Source organism: Phoenix dactylifera, unplaced genomic scaffold (assembly GCF_009389715.1).
Source record: "Phoenix dactylifera cultivar Barhee BC4 unplaced genomic scaffold, palm_55x_up_171113_PBpolish2nd_filt_p 000670F, whole genome shotgun sequence".
Lineage (NCBI taxonomy): Eukaryota > Viridiplantae > Streptophyta > Magnoliopsida > Arecales > Arecaceae > Phoenix > Phoenix dactylifera.
Genome location: NW_024068057.1, coordinates 94838 through 108760, shown reverse-complemented (window position 1 = coordinate 108760; position 13923 = coordinate 94838). Strand labels below are relative to the sequence as shown.

Genomic DNA, 13923 nt, shown 5'->3' with positions numbered 1-13923 from the left:
TACAGGGCTCGGTACCGAGCCCGAGCCCGAGCCCGAGCCTAGATTTTGTTGGAACGAGCCGAGCCGAGCCTGCTGTGGCTCGGGCTCGGCTCGGCTCGTTGACAGCCCTAGTGGCTAAAGTATTCCACATCAAGTTTGGTGATCTCCTTCGATACTCGTAATGGCTAAAGTGGTTCATATCGAGTCTGGTGATCCTTTTAGGTATTTGTAGTGGCCAAAACGGTCCACATCGAGACCGGTGATCCTTCTGAATACTCGTAGTAACCAAAGTGTTCTATATCGAGTTGGTTGATCTCCGTGGATACTCTAGTGGCCAAAGTGATCCACATCGAATCTGATGATCCTCCTGGGTACTTGTAGTGACTAAAGTGGTCCATATTGAGTCTGGTGATTCTCCTAGATCAGAGTTCTTCTTGTTTAGAAAATTTAGTTCCTGCTAAATTAAAATTGAAGATGAGGAAACACCTGCTTCGCCTTATGGCCGAACTACTTGATTTTTCTCGGAGATAGAGTTGCTAGTGCTTGTGTTGAAGGCGTCGCTAATCGAGACACGATCTCAGTGAATTGGACTATCTTCTTCTTTAGTTGTGTGAGATGTTCTAGCATCTCATCATCCATCAAGGTAGAACTAGCAGCCATACTCGTTCCTTCAATGTACTTCAAGCACGAATAGTCCTTCTTCCGACTGCTTGTACCGCTCGTGCATCTGGACCATGCACTACCGAAGTTCTCATACCAACTTACTTCAATAGATGTAAGGAAATTTGGCTATGATACCAATTTACTTCTATAGATGTAAAGAAACTTGGCTGTGATACCAACTGATCCAATTAGAGAGAAGAAAGATTTTCTTTAACCCGCTTAACTCGAACCTCTCAAAAGAAAACTAGAAGTAGAAAAATTGCGAAAGTAGGGTATAAGTTTCTTTTTCTTTCATTGATTCTCCGTACCTAAATTGAGGTACATAGCTTCTATTTATAATACTAGTAAGGTCCCCTCTTTTTGGGTTGGATTCTTCTTCTAATTGTTATATGACTAGGCATCTTAAAATAAATATGACTAAATATTCTAGAAAAGTTAAAATTTAGAAATGTTCTAAAAAAAAGTTAAAATTCTTAAGGAGGTAGATCTTGACTTCTACATCAACTCTACCTTTTGTCACTCTACCTGATTCTTCTCAGAAGAGCTACATTCGGTCACAGTTTTACCTTGAAAAAAAAAGTTTCTGTTTGACTAGCTTATTTTTAGGGCCTAAATGATGGAATTTCGGCTCGATTCAATTTAAGGGTTGGCCCAAAGTTGTAGATCTCGAAATACTACCCACTTTCAAAAAAAAGATCATCTTAATTGAGCATCGTATGACCAAGTTATGGCCTCCAAAAGTTTGGTCTGCGACTCAGCTTCTCGATGTGACGGATCTCGCTTCTGAACTTTGTCCAGCCCTGCTCGTAGTGGCCAAAGTATTCCACATTGAGTTTGGTGATTCTCTTTGATACTCATAGCGGCTAAAGTGATCCACATTGAGTCTGGTGATTTTTCTAAATATCCGTAGTGGCTAAAGTGGTCCACATCGAGCGCGGTGATCCTATTGAATACTCATAATAGCCAAAGTATTGCACATCGAGTTTGATGATCTTTTTGGATACCCGTAGTGGTCAAAGTGATCCACATCGAGTCTGGTGATCTTTCTAGATATTCGAAGTGGTAATAGTGGTCCATATTGAGTCTAGCGATCCTCCTGGATTAGATGCATGCGGGCTCTCACATGTGCATGAATGTGTCCATGTACATGTGAAGCCTATATACAACTAATCCTCGATTCTTCTTCCCTATTTTTTTTTTTGGGTGATATTATGGTGAGGATTAGCTACAAGGGAGTCTGACACTATACATTTCAAAGATATAAATAGAGAATATACATCTTAATGTGTTGTCATTGGGAAATCTAACATAAGGATGTAGCCCAAACTCTATGGATGTGGGGGTGTATTAGCTTTCCTATATAACGATCTAACATAAACTCAAATTTTTTTTTCCACTATGATAATCTAAATTTATGCAAGTAAAAGAGAAAATAAAAGCTAAGCTACCATTTAAATATTAAGAAATCATGAATGAATTTTTTATGACCTTGTAGGAGTTATTGCACCAAAACTTGCAAACAAGTATCAAACTCCTGAAACTTTGTGGACTACTGTAGAAAATGACATAATGGAAATGCATGGTTGGTTTCTTAGAATTATTTCATATTTGGGATATGCTTTCCTTGGCCTTATAAGCAGTGATACCTGGATGGTAAAATTAAGAAATTTTGCCGTGTTCACATGGGGACATGACACGATCACATGGCATATGTCTCTCATGTCTTTCCCAGTGGACATGCCCGCCACTCCTACCTACTCTTCTTTGAGTCCCTTGCGTGTGGCTACCTCCTGCCTCATGTCTCTCCCACTCTGTCTTGCCCAAGCCTATGAATAAAATGAAAAAGAAAAGCAAAAAAAGAAAGAAGCGAATGAGCAGAGGAAGAGACCAGCATCCCTGCTTCTCCATCTCAAAGGCTTCATCCTAAAGTCATGGCGGTGTTTTCGCTGCTCTCTCAATGGCTGAATCCCTTCCTTGGGTTGAAGGAGACCATGAATCATCCACCAGCAGGCTCTTTCATTAGTCTTCGATGATTTAGGGATTTTGTGGAGATGGGTATCATCAGAGAAAGGCAGTGAGATTGGAAAAGAGAAGTGGGTTGAAGTGGTACAATGGGTTGCTGCTCTTGGATACCGGAAGCCAAATAAAGGCACCCAAAACCCTCCGTCTGGAGCACCCACCTGGGCCCAAAAAGCCTTCCACTTTAATGGGATAAGAAACAGTGATAAAGTAACATGTGGGCTACAGACCAAAGCTTTTGCTTATAATGGAGCCAGCTCATGGTCCAAATTTTTTCAAGCCAAAGCACATATGCTACTTAAATACAATTACAAAGAACTTCGTGGCCAACATTATCTCCAATCATATATATAGCCATGTCCATATGTCCAAAATTTTTGAAATCACCGTGTTGGATTCTGCAGGACACTTCGACATTTGGCACTTGTGTCCCACATCCATGCAACCATGCTTATAAGCAGATAACCTTGATCTGCCACCATACCTTTGTGCCAAGATGATACACAGTTTTACTTATTTTCTTGCACGTATGCATCAATAAGCATATATTTCATTTCTATCAAGGATGGTATATGTGGATTGTTCTTTCTTCCAAAACTATTGATAACTGTTTAGTTTACCTTTCTTCTTTATTTCTATATACATATGTTTTTTTATTGCTAAGATGATATCTGATAGAAACTCCAATTCACGGAAAGCTTAGTATAGGTTAATGAGCTTGATATAATCAACTATTGGCATCTAATACAATTCACGAATGCTTACTTCAAGTGCCTTATGGAGATGGTGATTTTGTAGAGGAGTTTCTATCTTCTTTTATGCTGTAATATCCTTGTATGCTGTCTTCGGTGTGTTGTTAAACCTCATCTGCTGTTGAAGTTGCTCATGTCTGACCCACCATTTTGGTTAAATGCTGACAGCTTGACACACCATTAAACATACCGTCATGTTTTCATGCCCATATTTGCATGGAAAGGTCCGAAAAATGCATTATGTGCTAAAAAGGTAGTAGATTTCCCAATTGGACATGCCTTCGTTACATGTTTAGAATTTGCAAATTGGTTTCCAGCTGTATATGCCATCTGAAAATTTAACTATTGCGAAGAGGCATTGGGCATAAGAACATTCAAAATTTCTAATATTTTTCTGTTTTGCTTGCCCACCGTAAGATCTAAAAAAAAATTCTAGATATTTTTAGCTTATTTGAGAAGCATATCACAGAGAAATCGTCACTAATGTCATTGACTTAGTACTTAATGGGTTTCTCAGTAAAATGTTTCTATCATTATATATTTATTTTGTACTACAAAACAAGGGTTCACAACCTTGGTAGTGGACCTCGTATTGGTACCCTCTTGGTACAGTGTCAGCACACCCAATATGGTGGTCGATTTGGTCTACCAATACTCGGTACACCCTCCGTATTGCATACCGGTTCCGTACCTATACGGCATACCTTGCTATAAAATTTCGACTTCAATGATATTCTAGAATGTTCCAGGAATGACTTTTCTTTAGATTGGAGTATGTAGATTAGGAAATCCATAATTTTGGAAAGATTGAGAACATGTCTTTGCAATTATTCTGGTGATACATTGTCTTCTAGGTTACCTAAAGTGATTAGTGTTTGCAATTGCAACTGCAGTTCTAGCCTGCTCATCAGTTGCGCTTTTTTTTGTGGAATATGGATATGATATAAGCCCTGCTAGATTCTTTCTACTTTGGTGGAATTACCAATTCTGCATGGGGTAGTGGCAGCAGAGAGACAAGTGTTGTTGCGTTTTAAGTTCTTGCTGAGTGGGTAAAGTATAGATGAGCTGTCATGACTTTTCTTGTTCTCTCTAAATACTTTTTTGATGGTAGTCTCATTTCTCAATGATATCAATATGCTAGGCTGAGAACCTTTTAATAGAATTGGAGAAACTACTCAAATGAATAATGTATAATTGGACGCCAATGTTCTGATGTTGATTTCAGAGTACAGGCTCATGACTATTGGTGACCAATGACCATAATGTATAGTTTGTCCCAACTAGTTGTCAAAGTCTCGGGGTTTCGCAAGAAGAATTCAATACATCTTAATTAAAACTTGAAACTTGGTCATCCTTTTTAGCGTTAAAACGGATATTATCTGTTTGCTACATGCGTCTTAATTTCCTATTTACTGTTATAAAATGACAAGGTCTACAATGACTGACATATATTACCAGCATTGATCTGTCAGATGCAAGTTTGCTAAGTCTGCTTCCAAAGATGAATCCCCTAATTCCCTTCCAGATTTTATATTTTTAAGAGAGCCCTGTTTGTAGAGAATGTTATTATTACTGTCAGTTTAGTGCATTGTACTCGTCTTGGCCTTTTGGCCTTACAAGAAATCTGCATGTTAAATCATATATATGTATTATGTAGTTCAGTATGCTATTTGATGTATTTTTGATGGTATACTCCTCATGGTGGTGACCACTCTTTTTTACATGTGCATTACCTTTAGCAATAGCTTAATGAGAAAAGAATGCTCAGACGCGCATAAATAAGTGCATGTATATACTATATTGTAATTCACAATATTGTTGATATCTTCTTGGGTATATTCTCACCATGTTGATTACAAACTCTCTGAACTTGTATAATTACTTGAGCTATATTTTTATCACATTCACAAACCCGGTTCATCTTCTCTGCTCTTAATTATGCATAAAGCCATCTATGTAGATATAATTATGATCTTGCAAGTTCTTACACCTTTTATATTGATATTCATCTAATAGGTTTTCCTTTTTCTTTTTACACGTTTCTTTGGTGGATATTGAAGAATATAGAAAATATTTTCCTGGTCATTATTGTTTTATTCCTCTACTGTTTGTCCTTGATAGAAGTTTTGCAAATGGAATATAGTTCCAATGTTAAGATTGCTAGTTCTCATACCTCCTGTTACCTATCAAGGGAGGTCAAAGTATCCTTTCATCGGATTGATATGCCTCTATGTTATAATTTCCTACTCAAACCATGCTTTAACTAATTTAATTTGTCATCCATCTAAAATAATTCATATCTTTGGTGACTGCAATTTTTTCCCCTATGTTCAAATTATACTAATCAGGAGCCCCTTGTATGAAGTTTGAGATTCTGATTATCAATTTTTGTCATTTTGCAAGATATAATTCAGTTTTTTCTCATTTCAGTTGATTTACTCCATCTATAGCTGTACCCAAGGGTGGTTCTTTACACCATGCGTGCATGATCCAGGCTTAAGGTTAGGTATCAATCTCTTTACCTGTTTTTTGTTAGGTTTCAATCTCTTTACTTTTTTTTTCTAACTTACTATTACGTACATTAAATCATGTTTTGTGCGCGTATGTATGCGAGTGCATGTGTGTGTTTGTGGCTTCATGCACAGACCTCTTAAGAGAAATAAAATTAGGTGAAATCTTTAATTTGCTTGGTGCCGATAAACGGTACAGGGGGCGTATCGACCCTCGGTATGCCAAATGGGTCTTGTACTGGTCGATACGCCAAATGGTTCTTGTACTGTACCATACCAATATAGTGATTGTGTGGCACCGGTATAGAGCCCAATACCGAGACGGCATACCTTGATTGCTATATTATGTATCCAAGTGCGCACATATTATTGCTTGAGTTATTTCTTATTGAATGGATTGCAAAGCATGTTATACGTTTGTAAGCATAATGAAGTTATATGGAACTAGCATAAGAAGAGTGCGAAAAACATGGTGGGACACCCTTAACATGAAAGGGGCACCTTAAGCTTCACGTAAATAACAATACATAAGTAATTGGGACATGAAGCTAAATATAAACCACACAAATAGGGAGGGAAATACCTGTACAATCAACTATTCCCCTTGACCAGACATAATTTTACAAGCCAATCCTTTGCAAAGCATGAATCATTTGTTGGAATATGAAGTTTGAAAGACCATCATGATGAGACGAGAAATCAGATATTCTATAATTGCTTACAAAGCTTCCTTGTTCTTCAAGCTGGGACATGATTTTCCATATCTTTTTCATGTTGATGTATTATGCAAGCCTATTTGTTGCTCGTAACCACTATGTAATTATTAGGCGGTGGAACAAAGTTGATTGATGGAAAAAGTGACAACACAAGCTTTACATCATAATATTTCACATTGGAAAATATTTTTTTTAACTCATATAAAAGAGATCTATTGTCCAGTTTGTTGATACCTTGCTATGGTTCTCAAGATCGTGATTATTTCTGATGGAACTAAAGATTCTAGCACCCTTGCACTCTTAGATGCACTGATAGTTTTTAAAGAATCAAATTGCAAGTTGAAGATACACCTGGAAAGAAAAATGTGAAAATGTCCCTATGAATCCCGCTATAGGCTCATCCACCTTGAATCCTTCTTCTAATTTCACCAAAAAAAAGGAAAAATCAGGTCCATCTATTTAATTTCTTATTATTTAGTTTTTCATTGAAGAAAGGGTTCCACTTCTTCAAACCCTCTAGACCAACTTAATGATTATTTGCGAATACAAGTAGATCATTAACCATGCTAAATTGGGTGTCTTATTCACATAATGTCCTAGAGATTTTTTTTGGCTTGCTTTTTGATAAGCATCTCATGACCTTCAAAAGAGAGATCACTCTTTCCTTATGGAATTTCCATAGTCATGCTAATTAGTCTTTCCATCCCTAAACTACACCAAGTTAATGAATAAGAGGTTCTGAATGTTTGCATAATGTGTACATTGTCTCATTCTAGTCAAAATATGAGAATTTTATTCATGTATAATTTCATCATCCGTTTAAGAAGAAGGACAACGCACGAGGCTCCAATTGCTGTGGGGTCTTGGGAGGGTCAGATGTATGTCTCCTTACTAGGAGAGACTATTTCCATGTTTTGAACCCATGACATTTACGTCACGATGGAGCAATCATATCATTGTGCCAAGGCCCACCCTCTCATCATCCATTTAAGCATGGTATAAGAAATTTAAGATCAATCAATCTGTTTAACTATCACCATACTAACATGGTATGCCTTAGGAATTGTAGGAGTAATTAGAGTATATCATTTGGCTGTTTCTTTCATGGGCATCTTTTTATATTTTTTCTATAATTTGTATTCTCTGATTGGAAGTTATTTTATATTAAAAGAATGCATTTTTGGGATCTCCATTTATGTTTGCTTATTGGTCTCTTTCTTAGATGATGCAAAATATACCTTGAGCCAATTAGAGTTGTCTGGCAACTTGCACTATGTTTAAGCTAAAATTCCATCTTTTGGTCCTTCCTAGAGTAACTTTTGAAAATCAATGAGTATTAAATTATGTAAAATAGAAGTAGGACAATCTAATGCAATCAACTGAAAACCTCTTTGTATTTTAAGTAGAGGGTTCAAATCACCTCCAAGTTGACCGATTTATTTGATTAAATCGGTTGTCATCTTGTCTTGTCTCATGTCTTGTCTTGTTATCGCTCCACATGCATGCTTTAAATTGGGCATTATATTGGTGCTAAGCATAATATAGATTGTTGATCCATTCCATAAAAGCTTAAGCTTCTAGGGTCAAGTAATTAGTTATCACAATAAAATGTCCTGTAAAAGCAAATTTTAGGAAGGTGTAATGAGTATTGATGTGTGGGTCCTATTAGTTCCTACTTTGGCCTTTTCTTTAATGACGTGACTTATTTTATCTAGTGCAGTGGACGGTATATAATCTATTCTTTGGAAACCCTTGACCTTGTTGTGTTTATTGTGGAAAGCTCTCAACCTAATATGAGCACAATATGATGCGCCTAAATATAGATTTTTTTTCCTGAGTTGGTTCTTTTCCTTCTTGTGTTGGTTTTACATGGTTTTCTGTGCTGTTGGATCCCGCAGAGTATTCACATTATGCTGTCTCAGATTGGTCCAGGAGGATCACTTGAGCCATTTTGGATCACTATGTCCACATCGGGTAGGTCTTTGCCATGTCCAGGCCTCTATTGTGAACCAAAATTTTGGAGGCCATAACTTCTAATTTGGGTGGAGTAACATGGGTTGTTACAGAAGGCGAGATATATCTTCCGCTTGAATTTGAAAATTTTCATAATAATTCTTGATATTGGGAAAAATGGGCTTCAAATAGAAGAGGACCCATTAGTATATATGCAAGCCATGTACCATAGTTTTGTACACATTGATTGGAAGAAAATAAAAAAGGTACTACCTTGTTTTCTACCTCTTTTAACTAGAAGAGGAGTCTGACCTAGATTTTAAAAGGCAGATATCACTAGTATAAATTGAGGTATTGTAAATCAGTTCTTTTAAATAAATTAATGAATGCAAAAGGGTATGAGATCTTATCTTCAGGATTTTGTTATTCTGTTACTATTCTTTTGAGACATTCGAATTGAATGGGCTGAAGAAAATTCTTTACAAATCAACCACATATATTTTATCATGTTTTGGATATGAAGATTGGAAAAATTTAGAATTGTTATATTACATATTATGTGATCTACAAATTAAAGGAGAGGCAATGGAAGAACCTTAGAGAAATGCTTTTTTGGGTTTGGTCGTAGTTTGAGCATTTCATTTAGATGGCCAGCTCCTATTTGCTTGGTGAGGAGAGGAGAGTCATGGCTATTTGTGCTTCTACTTCTCGTAGATTTCGCTAAATCACTTCTGGAAATCTCCCTATTCTTTAAAATTGCTTTGTTCCTTGTATTTATTTCTGAGTTTTGTGACCTTTAATCTGTGTAATGAAGGATGAAGGGTTGATATTTCCTCTTGCTCCTTTGATGCGCACTGGCTCTTGTTCGCATGCATACCAGTTGTGCAACTTCTCGATAAAGAAATCTGGAAAATAATGCTCCTTAATTAATGTATTATTCTGAACTTATTTTTTTAACAGGGGTCTCAAGAACATTTTACGGCTTAACATTAAAAGGGCTGACTATGCAGATTGGGAGCAGATTCTGGTTCCCTCACGGCAAGTTATAATTTCTCTTCATCTTCCGACAATCCTTTAGGATCATATAATAATATTCTCTACAACTAAATTAATGTAGATCAAAGCAGGAATACATGCTTTATGTCTTCTGCATAAAGCTATTTATAAATTTTCAGTAATATAACATCTATTGAACAATTATGGAAGGCTTCCTTATTAGTTCAAGGGTTCCCCCCTTCCACAATGTTACTTATGAGAAGATATTTGACTTCAGTGTCAGGGCAATTGTTGTGTTAAATCTTCAAAACTATGGAAGTGGAAGACATCCGTGGGGTCATCCTAAGCCTGAATATCTAGAGAAGGTTTGCAATGGGATCTCTTAATAGAAACATTTCTTGGTTATAAGTCAATTTCATATATTCTCGACTCTTCAGTAAATGCACAATTTGCTTTCCATCCTTTTGAATCAGTGTGACTGAATGACAGATGATATCTATCTGTTTTGTCTTGCAGGATGTTAATTCAGTTAATCTGAAACCCATAATTTCGTCGTTTACCTAAATAAGAATAATATCACATATTGCATAAGTTAGATGGATAGTCCTTATTTGTGGCAGAGGCTGAAGAGGCCATATTTTATTAGGTGTTGTAAATATAAAATACACAGTAATGTTTGCCAGTTGGTTCCGACTACCTAAGCCCTGTATGCATATGGATTTGAGATGTTTATGAAGTTGAGTAACACATGACTATACCTAGCTTCAAAAGAATTAGATAGGATGGAGAATGATTTAGAGAGAGACTACTTGTTAATTGTTCTGGGTGGAGCTGGCTCTTGGACCAGCTTGGCTGGATTGGTCATTTTGGGTCTTACCTGATTTCTCTTTGTTCTAGCTATATATGGACTTAATGTTTGGATCCATTTTTCATCTCAAAATTGGCACTTCTGATTTCAATCAAGGGTATTGTTCTATGCTTCATATCCTAGTACCAAACTTACACATAACCCAAATTACTTTGTTGCTAGCCTTGATGTTGTGACGCATATGTCCTCTTAATTTAAAAAAAGATATGTCGATGTACTCCTTTTCTCCCTAGGTGCATTTGCTTTTTAGCTCAAAGACATTGTTTAGAAATGCAGGGTATCTAATTGCAAAAGGAGTACCTAGTCTGCCAAGCTAGAAGCTTCCCTATAGATTTTTTCCTTGTTGGTCGATCTCTAATTCTCTATCTAAACGCGTGCATGTGCGCGTGTGCGAGAGAGAGAGAGGGAGAGAGAAAGATGTATGTACTTACTGGAAAGAGAGTGCTCGTTTCTGTTCCTTTATCCTACATGCATAGTCCATATTGTTCACTTTTAAACATTACAAAATCTTGCAGTGACCTGTTTCCTTTCTATTTTTCCAGAGAGGCTTCGTTGAGGCTCGTATGGATGATGGTCTACTTGAAATATTTGGATTAAAGCAAGGTTGGCATGCTTCATTTGTTATGACTCAACTGATTTCTGCCCGGCACATTGCTCAGGTACCACCATTATTTGACAGTTTCACCCCAAAGTATTAAAGTAAGAATATAGGGAAAATTGGCACATCTCATCCATTAAAATCAAAATGTATTATTTTCATCTGTTGTGTACCACTGTCAATAGTAATTGATGATGTAATAACTGTTACTTAAATGAAAGTGCAATTGTAATTCTTTTGGAGAAACTCATCCGGTCGGTTTAGAGGGTGAACCACTTAGGACTTGTTTTGGTGGGATTGGTGGGGAAGATAGTGCAGGAGGGGGAGGGAGGAAGAAGGATTAACATGGTCTAAATTTTTAATCATTCTGGGATCGGGTCTGGAACCCCCTGCGATCTTTCTCCCCCTTCTCCTGCTTCTCCCCCCCTCCTCTCCTGCCTGATCCTTAATATTATTTTTGAAGAGGAAGGAGGAACCATGTAAATTTACTATCGTAACTGTAATCATTCTTGAAAGTTGAGGCTAGGAGATGAATTTTGTGAGACAAACTATTGCATAAATATAAAGACAATTATTCAATTCAACATTAATCAACACTCTGATTATGTTCCACTGTGATAACTACTAAGAATTTATTGTGCATATAGAAGAAATTGAAGAAATTCAGAAATTAAAAAAAAAAGACAAGACTCTTAGCATGCAGAAGTAATTGTATTCTGGTCGCCCTTGATGCAAATTTTCCACTTGTGAAGCCACCCGACATGATTGTATAATGAAAATTTTCAATTCAATATTGATCAACATCAACTGTTTTTGTCATGCTGTGATGTTTTCAAGAATTTATTTTTCAAATAAAGCAACATAAACTTCCATATTATTAGCATCATAATTTATTTTAGAGAAATTATTAGCATCATGACCTTTTGCAAAGAATTCTATGTTTGCTTCTTTTATTGACTTCAATGGTTGCTATCACACTTTAAAGTATTATATTACCAAAATCTAGATGGTTGCAATAAAGCTTGTGAGATATATATTAAGAAACTGCTGGTGTCTTTCAGGCTGCTGCAATTAAGATGGAGATCAGAGGTGGTGAGTGGAACCAGGCTTATCTGCAAATGGATGGGGAGCCATGGAAACAGCCGATTGCAAAGGATTTTTCAACTTATGTGGTGATACAGAGGGTTCCTTTCCAGTCACTTATGATAAGTGGAGAGTGATACTGTTTTTTGGTGAGAGAGTGATTTCGTTTAGTTGCCATGGATCAGGTACATATCTAAAGGAAGATCATTTAGTTTGACCATGAAACTGTTGCAGCGTTGTCAACTAATACTTGCATGCTGTAATCCTGTTTCCAGGCACTGTGGAGAACAATTGCTTCTGGAGAGTATTTATTCTTATGGCTTAAAGCTGATACAAGTTCAAGTATCATTTTATTGTGCATTAGAACTCCTTGAGTCTTGTACAACATTTTAATGTCACTGATTGAAGTTCTTCCTTCTAAAGTGCACATATGGACCAATGTCTTCCGAACGTTTCTTCTCTCTATGAAATTTGATCTATGAATGCAAGTTATATCTGCAATGTGGCTATGACTAGGGTTATTTATGTACTATTCAGGGCAAATTTTTTATTAATATCTTGATATCATGGTAATTTATCTGGCACCTATTCTTGTAAATAAAATTTTTAATTTGACATTGTTTACATTGCTGGCAAGTCACCTTTAAAAGTTATGCTGGGAGCTCCATGTGAAAGAATTGATAGCTGATGCAGTACTCCTGTTCTTTCTAATGTTTTAGCAGCACCAATTTCTTCTGGAGATGTCATAAAGTTCCATACTGGTTTTTCTGAATATTACCTTTTCTATGAATAGATGTTAAGTTGTTATATACCTTGGTTACACTTGAACAAAAAATTTAACTTAGATCACTTGCAAAATAAAAGAAAATTAAAGGTGAGTCCATTATGCTTCTTGTTAGGACCGACCATTAGTCTTTAGGGTATGTCTGTGGAAGTGATAGGAGTAACAACTAACCATGATATGGTGATCCTATAAAAGAGTGGAGGAAGCAATTCTTTCAATCTATTCAACTCATATCTCTCAAAAAGAATAATAGAAACTAAAAATATGTGAAAATATGGTTCTACAAAATCTCTATACTATTGAGGTTCGTCGTTGTAGAATCTATGTCGAATTTCTTTTTTAGTTAGTGGAGGATGCAACCTTTCCAAACTAGTTGTGGCTAATAGAAATAATCATGAAATAAGGTAAAAATTTTTTTGGAGCTGGATGTTGATTTCTATATCTAACTTTTATATTGATCGATCCAATTTAAGGCCCAAATGCCATCGTAGAATATTGATCGTTGCATGCATTGAACCCTTTAAGGATATATGTATGTATGTGATGTGCATTGAGACTGATCACAGTTCATTAGAGGGCCTGTCCAATTAAAGCTCGCCATGAAACGAGTGCACCACTTATCAAGGCCAGCCATCTGGCATGGTCGGAAGCGTGCAACCATGTTTGAATTTCAAAAGCCCTTTATAGCTGGCGACACCACAATTGAGATCCCAGACAATCTCCGAAATCATGCTGACCTAACAGGTAGGGTGCCATCTGCATGCGAAACGCCCATGTTCGATATTTGGAACGTGCGAAGGCTCGCCAATCCTAGCCAATCCACGTGTTGGAATTCCATGGCAACAATCTCTCGTTTTCACATATACAACCAACTTTTTAGGGGATCTTCTAAGTAAGTGCTCGGGTGCCCTAACATATTACCCAGAACCTCTTCTTGTTTCTTGAGTATCGTCCTGACTTAGGCAGAGGGTCCCCAGTTGAATACACTATGGCAAGAGGACT

At 36.8% G+C, this 13923-nt stretch overlaps 1 protein-coding gene across 1 annotated transcript in view; it reads left to right on the top strand.

The window, feature by feature from the left end:
* LOC120106870 (diacylglycerol kinase 7-like) overlaps positions 1 to 12710 on the top strand; it is a 40497-nt gene extending 27787 nt beyond the window's left edge. Inside the window, exons 8-13 of the mRNA XM_039119969.1 lie at positions 5844 to 5914; positions 9553 to 9630; positions 9866 to 9953; positions 10999 to 11115; positions 12116 to 12322; positions 12413 to 12710. Of these exons, the coding sequence (XP_038975897.1) occupies positions 5844 to 5914; positions 9553 to 9630; positions 9866 to 9953; positions 10999 to 11115; positions 12116 to 12274 (513 nt within the window). The 3' untranslated portion in view covers positions 12275 to 12322; positions 12413 to 12710. The remainder of the gene's footprint in view (positions 1 to 5843; positions 5915 to 9552; positions 9631 to 9865; positions 9954 to 10998; positions 11116 to 12115; positions 12323 to 12412) is intronic.
* The last annotated feature ends 1213 nt before the right edge of the window (positions 12711 to 13923 follow it).